The sequence below is a fragment of the Mesoplodon mirus genome (assembly GCF_964341445.2).
Source record: "Mesoplodon mirus genome assembly, chromosome: 11".
Taxonomy (NCBI): domain Eukaryota; kingdom Metazoa; phylum Chordata; class Mammalia; order Artiodactyla; family Ziphiidae; genus Mesoplodon; species Mesoplodon mirus.
Window position 1 is genome coordinate 25,835,882 of NC_138987.1, and position 14,924 is coordinate 25,850,805.

Here is a 14,924-nt window from a genome sequence, read left to right on the forward strand (position 1 = left end):
TACATCATGTCCTACCTGTGATCCTGTACCTGTACCTTACAGTGAGGTGCTGTGTTATTTCAAAACCCATTGACCGAGTCTTTCCATATAAACATGAGCTTAGAGGATACTGAATTCTAGTTCAGGAACTGGTTGAATTGGATTCACCGTCCCTACCAGTAAGTGTCATATGACCTTTCCACAATTTTTTTTGCTGAGGGGGGGATGGTTTGCATAATATCCTAGAATCTAGCAAAGATGTAGGACAAGAGTTCTTAAACTAGGATCCATGGATTTTTAGGAGACTGTGAATGAACTTCAGGGGCCCCCATAAATCCTTTGAAATTGTAAGCAAATTCTGCGTGTACAAAAATACTTGTTTTTCTCCAGATTGAGGAGCCATAGTGTCCATCAGATATTCACTGGCTCATGATGCCAATAAAGTTAAGAACTATTGCTCTTATGCCAATACTTTATAATAACTATAAATGGAGTATAACCTTTAAAAATTGTGAATCACTATGTTATATACATGAAATATATAATAATGTATGTCAACTATACCTCAACTTTTTTTTAAAAAAAGAACTGTTGCTCTTAGTTTTGGATAAAAAGCCAAAGTCAGGTTATTCTTGGTAATTTCTTGAATCTTAAAATATGGCATCAGTGAGGTGTTATCTTCTATCCTTTTTTAAGCTATGAGATTTTAAAAAGGCACAAGAGATTCTTGCATAGTAAGCAGGCTGTATTTGTAGAGATAGATTCATATAGCCCAAAATCAATAATGTGGATCAATAAATAGGATAATTAAGGCATCACATTATTCTCAGTCTCTCTCCAGGCTGCACTAAACAAGTTAAGATAAAACCAGGTATCTCCTCAGTTTGGGTCCTACACAGTCTAAATCTTTGCAAAGTCTTAGAAATATGTTTTTTCATTTCCTTAGAATCCACAAATTAGTGATAGCCAGTGCTCTCGTTGAGGATGAAGGTGATTATGTATTTGCACCAGATGCCTACTCTGTTACTTTGCCTGCCAGAGTTCATGTTATTGGTGAGTAGATAAAATAAATCATTGCAGAGTCGTGTTCTTGTTTTTCTGGTTTTGCTTACCTTGGAATTATATTCAAAATGTGATATATAAAGAAAAATACATGAATTGGTAGTAATCACTAATCATAATAGTTGATTCTTAAGAGGTCTTAGCAATGAAGTAGTTTTGCAAGGTACCAGGCACCAACTACTTTGACTCCGCTTATATCCTTTTTGACTGGATAAAATATTGGTTACTACCAATGTTTAACACTAGTCAAGTACTAACCAAGATAATCACATGGAAATAACCGTCTGATAACAAAGGCCACGGTTAATATTCCAGATCCTCCCAAGATCATACTGGATGGTCTTGATGCTGACAATACAGTGACAGTAATTGCAGGAAACAAGCTTCGTCTAGAGATTCCCATCAGTGGAGAACCACCTCCTAAAGCCATTTGGAGCCGAGCAGATAAGGTTTGTTCTACACACACACACACACACACACACACACACAGACAGACAAACACACACACAGCCTACCCTACTCCCTGCCTCCTGTGAGTCACATGAAAGAAGGCAGCAAATAAATGTACAGTAAAGATGTAATTCCTTTAATAAAGGAAGATCACTGATTTTCAGGCAAAGATAATAACTATTCATTTGCTTTTCATATTTCTGACTACCTACTATGTGACCCTGTGCATATGCATATGAATGTTATTATGTGCAGTGAATGAGGTTCTACCTTTCCTTCTAATGGGTATCAGGGAATGGGGTGGAAGAGAAATAGACAATGAATTATTAACTAAATAAATAAAGTCACTTTGGATAGTAATGAGTCGTACGAAAATTAAAAAAACCAAAAACCAAAAAACAGGGTGGGACTTCCCTGGTGCCGCAGTGGTTTAAAATCCACCTACCAATGCAGGGGACACGGGTTCGATCTCTGGTCCAGGAAGTTCCTACCTGCCACAAAGCAACTAAGTCCATGTGCCACAACTACTGAGCCTGCTCTCTAGAGCCCGCAAGCCACAACTACTGAGCCTGCATGCCACAGCTACTGAAGCCTGTGCGCCTAGAGCCTGTGTTCAACAAGAGAAGCCACCACAATGAGAAGCCTGTGCACCGCAAGGAAGAGTAGCCCCCGCTCGTCGCAACTAGAGAAAGCCTGCGCACAGCAACGAAAACCCAATGCAGCCAAAAGTAAAATAATTATTTAACAACAACAAAACAGGGTAATATGATTAGTAAATGACTGCATGGGGCATGAGAACAGCCTCTATGTATGACAACAAGGAACCATTTTGAGAAGATCAAAGCAAAGAGATTTCCAGTTGATGTCAATGCAAGTGCAAAGAACAAGAGGAGAGAATGCACTTAATGTGTTGGAGAAATACAAAGAAGGCCAGTGTGGCCAAGGCAGCGTGAGTGAGGAGGAGAATAATAAATAAGATTGGAGTGGTAGAGTCGAGCCGGCTCCAGTGTGACTCTGCAGCTTCCTGTATAAAATGTTTTAGGCGCAGTAAAACTGTTCCATATGATACTAAAATTATGGATACGTGTCATTATAGGTTTGTCAAAACCCATAAAATGTACAACACCAGGAGTGAACCCTGATGTAAACTATAGACCTTCAAAGATAGCAATTTGTCAATGTAGGTTCATTAATTATAACAAGTGTACCCACTCTAGTGGGGGATGTCAGTAGTGGGGAAAGTTATGTGTGTGTGGAGACGGGTTATATGAGAACTCTTTGTACTTTTTCCATTCAATTTTGCAGGGAACTCAAAGTTGCTCTAAAAAATAATTTGTTTTTTTTTAAATGTTGGAGAGTGTTTCCTCCTTTTCCATTTTCTGGAGGAAAAAAAAAAGCTTTATTGAGCTATGGGACAACTTCAAGCAGTCAAATCTATGTGTAATTGGAGTCCCCAAAGAGGGGAACGTAAAAATATGTAGAGAAAAAATGGCCCCAAATTTTCCAAATTTGATAAAAACTAGAAAATCTCAGATACAAGAAGCTCAATAAAATCCAAGCACAAGGAGCATTAAAACATCTACACCAAAAAAAAAAAAAAAAAAAAAAGACATCTACACCAAGACCCATCATAATCAAATTGCTCAAAACCTGTGGTTAAGAAAAAATCTTAAAAGTAGTCAGAGAAAAAGTCACATTAAACCCGTGGGAACAAAGACAAAGATGACAGCTGATCTCTCTGGAAACAAAGCAAGTGAGAAGACAGTGGAGCAACGTTTAAAGGGGGAAAAACTGTCAACCTAGAATTCTATACTCAGTAGAAATAATTATCAGAAATGAAGGCAAAATAAAATTATTTATATACAAAAGCTGAAAGAAGTCATCTCCAGTAGACTTGCACTACAAGAAATGTTAAAAGAAGTCCTAAAGTCAAAAGGAAATGATACTAAGATGAAAACATTTTCACAAAGGAGCTATCAGTAAGTGGGTCAGAAATAATAACTACATGGATAAATATATAAGAATTTTTTTCTTATTATTTAAATCTCCTTAAAAAGATACTTACTTGGTTGTTTAAGCAAAAATAATAACAATGCACCATGGCCTTCAAACATAAGTGTAAGTAAAATTTGTAACAATGAAAACGTAAGGCCAAGAGGGGAGAAAGGAAGTAAGGATTGAAAGGAGTGAAATGGACATATGCTATTGTAAGTTTCTTTTGCTAAATGTAAAGTATCATAATACCACATGAAGGTAGACTATACTCTAAACCCTAAAGGAACCACTAAAACAATAAAACAAAGAGTTATAGCTAATAGGCCAACACAGGATGTAAAATAGAGCCACAAAAACATATCTAATGAATCCAAACGGAGGCAGCAAAAGAGACACAGGACAGATGGGACAAATAGAAAACAATTAGCAAGATGATAGAATTACAAAGAAAATAGGTACGTTAGAGATTTTACTACTTTTCTCAATAGCTGATAGAACAAAATGTACAAGTTTTGAGAAATACTATCAACCATCTTGATGTAGTTGACATTTATAGAACACTCCATTGAACAAAGTAGACTGGGCATTATTTTAAAATGCACATGGAAGATTTACCAAAATAGACCATAAATAAGTCTCAGTAAATGTGAAAGGATTCAGGTCATGCAAGGTATATTCTCTGACCACAGTGGAATTAATTAGAAAACAATAACAGATTTGGAAAATTTCCAAATATTTAGAAACTAAGTAGCTTTTTAAAAGAGTAACTCATGGATCAAAGAAGAAATTACAAGGGAAATTAGAAAATATTTATGAACACAACACATATCAGAATTTGCAAAATACCACTAAATCAGTACTGAATAGCCCTATATCTATGAAAGAAACGAAATTTGTAGTTTAAAATCTCTTCAAAAAATAAATTCCACATCTAGATGGCTTTATTGGTTAGTTCTACCAAACATTTAAGAAAGAAATAATACAAATTCAATGCAAACTCATCCAGAAAATTGAAGAAGAGAAGATAGGAATACTTCCCAACACATTCTTTTTTTTTTTTTTGTGGTACGCGGGTCTCTCACTGTTGTGGCCTCTCCCATTGTGGAGCACAGGCTCCGGACGCGCAGGCTCTGGACCCGCAGGCTCAGCGGCCATGGCTCACGGGCCTTGCCGCTCCGTGGCATGTGGGATCTTCTGGGACCAGGGCACGAACCCGTGTCCCTTGCATCAGCAGGCAGACTCTCAACCACTGCGCCACCAGGGAAGCCCCCCCAACACATTCTTGAAGGCCAGTATTACCCTTATAGCAAAACCAGAAAAAGACATTACAAGAAGAGAAAACTACAAATCAATATCACTCCTGAACATAGATGAAAAAATTCTAAACAGAATTTAGCAAATCAAATCCAAAAATACATAAAAGGAACAGTACATTATATCCACGTGGGACTTATCCCAGGAATGCAAAGGTAGGTTTAACATTTTCAAATAAGTTAATATAATTCACCATATTAACAAACCAGAGAAAAATGTGGTCATCTCGATAGACACAGAAAGCATTTGACAGAATCTAACATCCATTCCTAGTAAAAATCTCTCAGCAAACTAGGAAGTGAAAGGAACTTCCTCAGCATAATAAAAGACATCCATAAAAATCCTACAACTATAATCCTACTTAATAGTGAAAGGTTGAATTCTTTCCCTTTAAGATCAGAAAGAAGAGAGAAAAGATGTTCACTCTCACCACTTCTGTTGAACATTGTACTGGAGGTTCTAGCCAGGGCAATCAAGCAAGAAAGAGACGTAAAAGACATCCATTTTGGGAAGGAAGAAGTAGAATTGTCTTTATTTGCAGATGACATAATCATTGATGTAGAAAATCTAATGTAATCTGCAAAAAAATCTACTAGAACAAATGGTCATAGTAGCCTTATTTGTAATATTCAAAAGCTGAAAACAATGCAAATTCCATCAGTGGGTGAATGGATAAACAAATTGTAAGAAATTCATACAAGGGAGTACTGCAATAACTTGGATGACTCTCAAAATAATTATGCTGTGTGAAAGAAGCTGGAACAAAAAACAGAGTATTTTTTAAAAGCCATTAAAAAAAAAACCTGACAGTACCAAATGCTGGCAAGGATATGGAACAATTAAACTCTCATACATTGCTGGTGGGAATGCAAAATGGTACATCCACTCTGGAAAACAGTTTGGTACTTTTTTATAAAGTTAAGCAGGAGCTTACCATAAAACTCCACAAGGCTATTCCTAGGTATTTACCCAAAAGAAATGAAATACATGCCCACACGAAAACTCGTATAGGAATGTTTATAGCACCTATTTATAATTGTCAAAACCTGGAAATGACTCAAAAGCCCAGTTGTGCAAATGTATTCCAACTGCACGTGGAACATGCAATGGAAAACTACTCAACAATTAAAAGGAACGTACTAGTAATACAAGGAGCAACATGGATCAGTCTAAAAATATGCACTCGGAAGACTACATGCTGTTTGACTCCATTTATATGACATTCTGGAAAAGGGGAAACCAAAGGGGCAAATAACAGACCAGTGGGTGCCAGGGACCAGGATGTGGGGTTAGTGGGTTGCATGCCAAGGAGCATGGAGACACTGTGAGATGTGATGGAAACAGTCTGTAGCTTGATTATGGGGGTGGTTACACACTCACATAAATTTGTCAAAATTCATAGATTATATATCTAAAACTATGAATTTTACTTTATGTAAACTATAGCATAAGAAACAAAATAAAAGATAGAAATATGAAGAGGATAATATAACACCACCCTAAGTAAGTTATTTTTCTTTTCAAGCAGAACATCTTTTACAATCTTAAGATTAGAATTGGGCTAAAATGAGGAAATTTTGTTCTATTATAAAATGAGAATTATGAAAACCATTTCAAGTATTCTTACCGTTGTCACAATCTTATGTTATTGAAGACTTACAAGTCCTAATCCAGACACAAAAGAGTAGAGTTGACAATAGTGGCAAATTACCCTGTTTCTAAATTGCCTTGACCTTCTCTGTTTTTCCTCTTTGTATATTGGCTGTCTATTATTGCGTGGAAGATATGACCTGGGAATCAGAAAAATGTAATGCTGCTTTAAACTTCTGTGTCAGGAAGAAGGAAGGCGAGAAATGAAGGAAAATAAGAAGGGGAAAAGGAGAAGGAGAAGAAGGAGAAAAGAAAGAAAATATAATAGAAGTCTCAACTTCACTCTGTCTTTACTTTGGGAATTAGATGTTCATTCTTTCATGTCCTACTGGAAGGGAAAAATCAGTACTCAACTTGTATGGGAAATTGGCACTGTGGCCTTCTTCAACCCTTTTTAGTATTTTTAAATTTCCAAGACATCTAAAGAAATGAACAAATCATTATTTAGTTTCTGATATGAGTTTAAATATTTCTAATTTCATGTACAAAGAAACTCTTCTCCTAGAATGACACTTCTGCACTTACATTTTGGTCCTCCAACTTTCTCTTTAAGGAGTTAATGGGTAATGAACTTTGGAGTCAAATCCCAGTTCTACCACTTCTCAGCCGTGTAACCTTGGGCCACAGTTTTTCCCATGTATTAAATGGGATGACAATACTTTTGTCCTTAGAGCTGGTGGAGGATTAAACTAAGAACACATATTTCAGGCATTAGCACCATGTCCAGCTTAAGTGCCCAGGCACTCTGGAGGTGTCCTTGTTGTTTGCATAGGTCATGCCACATTGTATTTCTTTCCTCTGTAGGCTATTACGGAGGGCAGTAGCCGGATAAGAGCTGAAAATTACCCTGACACCACCACTCTGGTTATTGATGTAGCAGAAAGAGATGATTCTGGTGTTTACCACATAAATCTGAAAAATGAAGCTGGGGAAGCACATGCAGCCATCACAATTAAAGTTGTGGGTAAGACCTCTGAGTCAACAGACTTCTAGAATCAGGCTGACATGTCTAGATCCAAAGTAGACTTTGCAAGTTCATGGTTCTCTCAGCTTTTCTGGGTAGCCAACAAAGAAGCGCACAGTATAGCTGCATTTTATAAATCACTGCCTTTCTTTTTTTATCTTTGCCACTTCTTTATATGTCTTTCTCTTTTCTTTCCTTTTTCTTCCTTTTCCTTTCCTTTCCTCCCTTGTCTCTTTGCTTGCCTAGAAGACTCGTTGCGGTGAGGAGTAGCTAAGGTTAGCCTTTTGGGGTTGCTGTCATTAGCTCTCCACGGTCACACTCCCTTTCAGTGCCCTCTACACACTGACACACAATTGCTAAATAATTTCCAACATCACACTCACTGTGGAGGAGTAAGATCTGCCTTTGTTCTTAGACGACCATTTAAGTACATTTTTCCTGATCCTGAAATCAAGTGAAATGAGTATGGCAGATTACTGGTGGTCCAAGGTCTCATGATCTCTTCATCCCACTTTAGCTTTCCCTTAAGAAACATATTACTTTTTTTTCTTTTCTCTCTCTCTCTCTCTCTCTCTTTTTTTTTTTTTTTGGCCACGTCATGTGGCATGTGGGATCTTAGTTCCCCTACCAGGGATCCAGCCCGTACCTGCAGCAGAAGTGCAACATCCTAACCACTGGACCACCAGGGAATTCCCAAGAAACATATTTCAAATGGATCCAAAACTAAGGTCACTTTGTTATGTACTGAACTATATTTATAAGACATGGTAACTTGCCATTTTTGACTTGGATTTCTACCAGTCAACATCTTATACAACAAGTGATGTCAAATGTGCAGTAATTAGTCCTTGATTCAGTTCTGCTGCAAGTTCACTTCTGTGGTTAAAAAACAAAAAAACAAAATCACATCCAACATTTAGGCAATAATTTCTTAGTCACCATTTTCAAGGTAAATAACAAAAGTCTTGGGTTTCATATCGTTCTGTAATGTGACACTAGTTTAAAGGATTTGGAGACATCATTATTTTATTTGTATTGGGCTCACCTTCCCTGATTCCATATGGAGCATGACCTTGTACCCAAATTAGTTACCCAGTGCACTTCAGTAAACATGGAAAAATAATAAGAAATAACCTTGCTTCTATGATTATCATCCAAAAACATATTTTCCAATGAACATTCTTCTTTGTGCTCTCACTTCCTCAATTTTATTTTATTTTATTTTATTTTATTCTATTCTATTTTTTGTTTGCTACAGATGTCCCCGATCCTCCAGTGGCACCGAATGTGACAGATGTGGGAGATGATTGGTGCATCATGCACTGGGACCCTCCTGTCTATGATGGAGGGTCCCCAATCTTAGGTAACTGCTAGTTGGTCCATCTGTGGAACTGCCAGTGGAGTTGGTGTCCTCTTTATGCACATTAGTACAAAGCACATTTTAAAATACTGCATTTAGAAGAAAACTTTTAAATATCCATTCACATTGAAATATATTGGGGGATGCTTTATAAGTACTTGAGATTTAAATAGCTCTGATGAATATCATCTGATTGCCTGTCCTCTTTTTTTGTTTGACATTTCTGTTCAATATCTAATTTTGAAACAACTATAAGTCTAATTTTATTCTGGTCAGTAAATGCCTAGATCCATAGAATTATGTCTATGACATAAGGCTATGACATGAGGCAATTTCTCCTAGAGTTAAATACTTAGAAGAATTTGCTTCCCCTGTGGAACAGGAACTTTCTTCTACTTGCTAATAATGAAACTTACAAAACTGGTTATTTTCCCCTTCTTACATTGCTGGGACTCAAAGCCACATCTGTTGCTCAAATAGAGTGACTATGTAAGTTTCTATGGTCTACATATCTGTGGTTTATTTTTTCTCTTCTCTTCCTAATACTATTTTAATTTTTTCTAGTCTTATTATTTTTATCTATATCCCATGATGATTTTTATCTATATCCCATATTATTTATAATCTGTCTCAAAAAACCAATGGAATAAGATGGGTTAAAAATACATATATGACTATTTCACTTAGAGTGCTGAGAATATGGGACATTTTTGAACATTCTAATATCTGACAAAGTTTAATTTTGGAGACCAAGGAAAAACTTCAGTTTCCATTTTGTGTCCCCTTCAGGTTACTTCATTGAGAGGAAAAAGAAGCAAAGCTCCAGGTGGATGAGGCTGAATTTTGATCTCTGCAAAGAAACAACCTTTGAGCCCAAGAAGATGATTGAAGGTGTGGCCTACGAGGTCCGCATCTTTGCCGTCAATTCCGTTGGCCTCTCCAAGCCCAGTATGCCCTCCAAACCTTTTGTTCCATTGGGTGAGTCCAGAGAGGTGTGTCTTTGTCATGAAAATCGTTGCCCTGGATTGTGACTGCTTCCTTCTGACCTCTAACTGGAGCAGACCTGTAAGCTTCTTAGAGTGATACATGAGTAGGAGACTAGAGGTGGTTAGAGGCAATTTTCTAAGAAATTCCAAACAACACAATAGAGTTGAATGCCTTCATAATGTAGGCCCTGGAATTTATTACCAGAATTCCAAGGACAGCTGTGGGTGGCTCTGTTTGCCCCTCCCCACTGGAAACATGTAGCTGGGCCCATTGACACAAGACTACCCCCATTTGTCCTTCTGAAAGTATAACCCAGCGCCCTGGTGTAAACACTAACTAAAACAAATTTACATCAATTCAACCAAGCACACTTGAAAGCTAGTCTCTTTGCTTTATAGTCACACTTTAAATGTTATCTATTGAACCAAAAATGTCAGTTCAGTAAAGGCAAAGAAAGAGAAGACAAGACGTCTCCACTATTTTCTGGTAGTGAGTAGATTTTTCAGTAGAAATATTTAGTACAAGAGTTTGCAGTTTAAAATTAGAAAGTTATGGAAAATTTACTCTAGATCATTAGATCTCAAACTTTGACTTTTTCAACTTCCTGGGCCTCCCAGACTCCCATGTCAGCCTCCCAAATGGAGGGAAAGTGACAGCGTTGATAAAAAAATTTTCACATCTGGCAGATCTTTGCCGTAAACACAGCATATGCTCGAGGAGTCTCATTGAATTTTATTAACACGTGGGGGCTTCTGTGTATATTTTTTATTATTTATTTATTTATTTACTGACTTATTTTTAGCTGTGTTGGGTCTTCGTTGCTGCATGTGGGCTTTCTCTAGTTGTGGCGAGCAGGGGCTACTCTTCGTTGGCGGTGCACGGGCTTCTTATTGCGGTGGCTTCTCTTGTTGCAGAGCGCAGGATCTAGGCGTGCGGGTTTCAGTAGTTGTGGCATAAGGGCTTCAGTAGTTGTGGCTCACGGGCTCTAGAGCGCAGGCTCAGTAGTTGTGGCGCATGGGCTTAGGTGCTCAGCAGCATGTGGGATCTTCCCAGACCAGGGCTTGAACCCATGTCCCCTACGTTGGCAGGCATATTCTTAATCACTGTGCCACCAGGGAAGTCCCTGTGTATATTTTTTATTTGTATCCTAGTTCATTTTATCACAGTTCCTGTGCTATAATTCTGCACTTAATAATTTCTTCTTTTTCTGTCTCTTTTATCTCTGAAGCTGTAACCAGCCCACCTACTCTTCTGGCTGTTGACTCTGTAACTGACACCACTGTCACAATGAAGTGGCGGCCCCCCGACCATATTGGTGCAGCAGGTTTAGATGGCTATGTGCTAGAGTACTGCTTAGAAGGAAGTAAGTACAACTAGTCGTTCAAACGAATACCGTCCTCAATAGGTGAGATGTGCCCCCCTTTTGTTTCCCTTTCTTGGGAACTCATCTACTTCCTACTGAAAATGATAACAAGCCAAAGGTCATCCTTCTATGATGGATGAGAATTTAGCCCTTCTTTGTTACTTGACTAACAAGTTGAGATCTCAGAAATATCCCAGATAGGCTCCCAGATCCGACAACACGAGTGATCTAGGACATAGGAGGAGAGATTCTGATCAAACTTCAGGGACTCCCACTTCTTGAATTGGTGGAATTAAAATGTACCAAAGCAAAATAAACTTCTAGGCAGGATAAAGCAAGTTGGAAATTCTAAACTCTATACTGAGCAGAGGTCAGCTATCAACAGAGCTGCCTATTTCTGGGTAATAAAGAGAGATTATATACTTGACTATCTGGTGATCAATTCTGCCTTCTTAAAGGGAAAAAAAGCATAATTAAGGACAACTTTTTATCTATATCCCATATTATTTAAAAGAATCAGCATTTAAAAGAATCAGCATTAAATCCCAGAGGGTGTAAGAAATAGATTCAACATTATGGCAGTAACTTGTCTCAGGATATGGGTGCATACAAATTTAATGGCCTAAGTTTAGGAGGGGATGAGAAACAGGCAAAAAAACCCTTGTTGATAGAAATAATAGAAAAAGAGAAAATGACACAAGAAAATATAGGCCAGAGTGTACCTAAAACCAAAAAAAGATGTGAAATTCACTAAAAGCCTCTTGTGTTTTTGATTTCATACTTGTCATGATTTGGAGATGGGTGAATAAAATTGCCCCAGCTCTGGACTCGGTCTGCATTCTAGGTCACTGTAGGGAAACAACCCACCAGGGAAGTTTGTTCCTATCTCCACAAATGAGAGGCCCAGACTTGGCCTCTAACTCTAACAAAACTCTTTGGACCCCAAACTTTAACGTGGATCTTACGTGAAGGCAAGAGACTCCAGAGCACATTTGGGAAACCAGGAGTGTGAACACCTCCCCAGAAGGAAAACCTCTATGGAGAAGAAATTTCTAACTTTGAAGAGAAAACTGCTGAAGAAGAAGCCCCAGGCTTCTGGATGGGGGCACGCATGGAAATAATCAGTGTTGGTCGGGAGAGTAGAGAGAAAGGGGGAATAAAGCATCTTGGTAACACTCAGTTCCATTCACATGCACTCACTCACAGAACACTATTGATTTTTCCAGGGCTTAGAAAGCCACTAACCAAAACCAGTGGAGACATTATAATCTTGAGTGCTTTGGAGTATGGTTTATTCCCATTCCATTCCCCTCCCCCAATTTGAAAAACTCCCAAGCCCTCCTCTCTGTTATTTACACCGCCCAGCTAGCAGAACTTCCCAATCTTCTGTGTGATGAATACAAACCTTTTGTGTACGTATGAAACAGAGCAAATGTATGTTTACTCTTTTCTTTCTGATAGGTTTAAAAAGTAAGAAGATACAGCAAAATGATAGATGGCTGTCATTTTGATGTTACCCACCTTAGATGAAATACAACGAAGTGTATTTTACATAATTCTGTGTGTGGTCTGTGTAGATATATATGTATACCCGCATATACATATATATATGTACACACTCATTATTATGTGTATATTTTGCCACATAACGTTTTGGAATTAACTTTCTATGGAGGTTCTTTTATAACGTGTATAGCTTTCTTCTCGCAGTCTTTTCTTACTTCCTTTATGTGGCTGCTCTATTCTTCATTGTCTTTTAATGGCTGTTGTCCTCCAGACTAATTTTCTGTAGTGTTTAATGCTTTTAGATATGGCAGGTTTTATTCTGTAAGAGAATTCTTTCTTTTATAAGATCGTGTGCTGGTTTGGACTCTGTCTTTCTCTTGGTGTTTACTTTATTGTTTAATGCCTGCTCCATTTTACTCTTCTTCACCCTGGTTCTTTCTTTTCTTCCTTAAAAATTCTCCTCATGTATTAAATAACTTTCACATTCCTTTCCCGTTCCCTGGACACCATTTTCTTTTTCTCTTTCCCTCAAGTAGTTCAAATGTGAAGAGATGTTTTCATTTGCCTCTGATCTTTTTTTTTTTAACATCTTTATTGGAGTATAATTGCTTTACAATGGTGTGTTAGTTTCTGCTGTATAACAAAATGAATCAGTTATACATATACTTATGTTCCCATATCTCTTCCCTCTTGCGGCTCCCTCCCTCCCACCCTCCCTATCCCACCCCTCTAGGTGGTCACAAAGCACCGAGCTGATCTCCTTGTGCTATGCGGCTGCTTCCCCCTAGCTATCTATTTTACATTTGGTAGTGTATATATGTCCATGCCACTCTCTCACTTGGTCACAGCTTACCCTTCCCCCTCCCCATATCCTCAAGTCCATTCTCTAGTAAGTCTGTGTCTTTATTCCCATCTTACCCCTAGGTTCTTCATGACCTTTTTTTTTTTCTTAGATTCTATATATATGTGTTAGCATACGGTATTTGTTTTTCTCTTTCTGACTTACTTCACTCTGTATGACAGACTCTAGGTCCATCCACCTCACTACAAATAACTCAACTTCGTTTCTTTTTATGGCTGAGTAATATTCCATTGTATATATGTGCCACATCTTCTTTATCCCTTCATCTGGTGATGGACACTTAGGTTGCTTCCACCTCCTGGCTATTGTAAATAGAGCTGCAATGAGCAGTTTGGTACATGACTCTTTTTGAATTATGGTTTTCTCAGGGTACATGCCCAGTAGTGGGATTGCTGGGTCATATAGTAGTTCTTTTTTTAGTTTTTTAAGGAACCTCCATACTGTTCTCCATAGTGGCTGTATCAATTTCCATTCCCACCAACAGTGCAAGAGGGTTCCCTTTTCTCCACACCCTCTCCAGCATTTATTGTTTCTAGATTTTTTGATGATGGCCATTCTGACCAGTGTGAGGTGATACCTCATTGTAGTTTTGATTTGCATGTCTCTAATGATTAGTGATGTTGAGCATCCTTTCATGTGTTTGTTGGCAATCTGTATATCTTCTTTGGAGAAATGTCTATTTAGGTCTTCTGCCCATTTTTGGATTGGCTTGTTTGTTTTTTAGTTATTGAGCTGCATGAGCTGCTTGTAAATTTTGGAGATTAATCCTTTGTCAGTTGCTTCATTTGCAAATATTTTCTCCCATTCTGAGGGTTGTGTTTTGGTCTTGTTTATGGTTTCCTTTGCTGTGCAAAAGCTTTGAAGTTTCATTAGGTCCCAGCAGCACATTAAAAGGATGATACACCATGATCAAGTGGGGTTTATTCCAGGAATGCAGGGATTCTTCAGTATGCGCCAATCAATCAACGTGATCCACCGTATCCCTCTGATCTTGTTTCGTCCTGTTTTCTCTTGAAATTTTCTTCTTCCCTAGTGCTTCACTCTTTCATGCATGTTTTCTCAGTCTCCTATTTCACGTTCTCATCGATCATCTCTTGAGTATGAAAATATCAACACAGTAGCTCCCAAACAGACCATTGGCCTCAAGATGTATCTCTTTTTCAAAGTCCTAAGTGATTTGTATCATCCACATGCTTCTCGCTTGCTGCCCCTTCTCCCTGATACTCCTAGAAGGGTTGAAATAAGAGAGAGGAGAAGGTTCCAAGAGGGGCCAGTCTAATCCCCATCTCCCTGCTCCATTCCTGATAACCTAGATGGTCATCATCCCAAACTAGTGGGGTACACCCACAGGCACTCTGTGAGTCAGCAGCATTCCCTCCACCCGTGTGGAATGCAGGAACCAGGACAGCTCAGTTTGCCAGACCAAGAGCTT

General features: G+C 38.3%; 1 protein-coding gene across 1 annotated transcript in view; it reads left to right on the forward strand.

Moving 5' to 3' along the window:
* The window catches only part of MYBPC1 (myosin binding protein C1), a gene marked incomplete at both ends in the record, with an annotated part of 97,874 nt that overhangs the window by 59,604 nt on the left and 23,346 nt on the right, over positions 1-14,924 (forward strand). The window contains 6 exons of the mRNA XM_082636244.1: positions 926-1,032; positions 1,357-1,490; positions 7,255-7,414; positions 8,673-8,777; positions 9,564-9,752; positions 10,990-11,124. Of these exons, the coding sequence (XP_082492370.1) occupies positions 926-1,032; positions 1,357-1,490; positions 7,255-7,414; positions 8,673-8,777; positions 9,564-9,752; positions 10,990-11,124 (830 nt within the window). The remainder of the gene's footprint in view (positions 1-925; positions 1,033-1,356; positions 1,491-7,254; positions 7,415-8,672; positions 8,778-9,563; positions 9,753-10,989; positions 11,125-14,924) is intronic.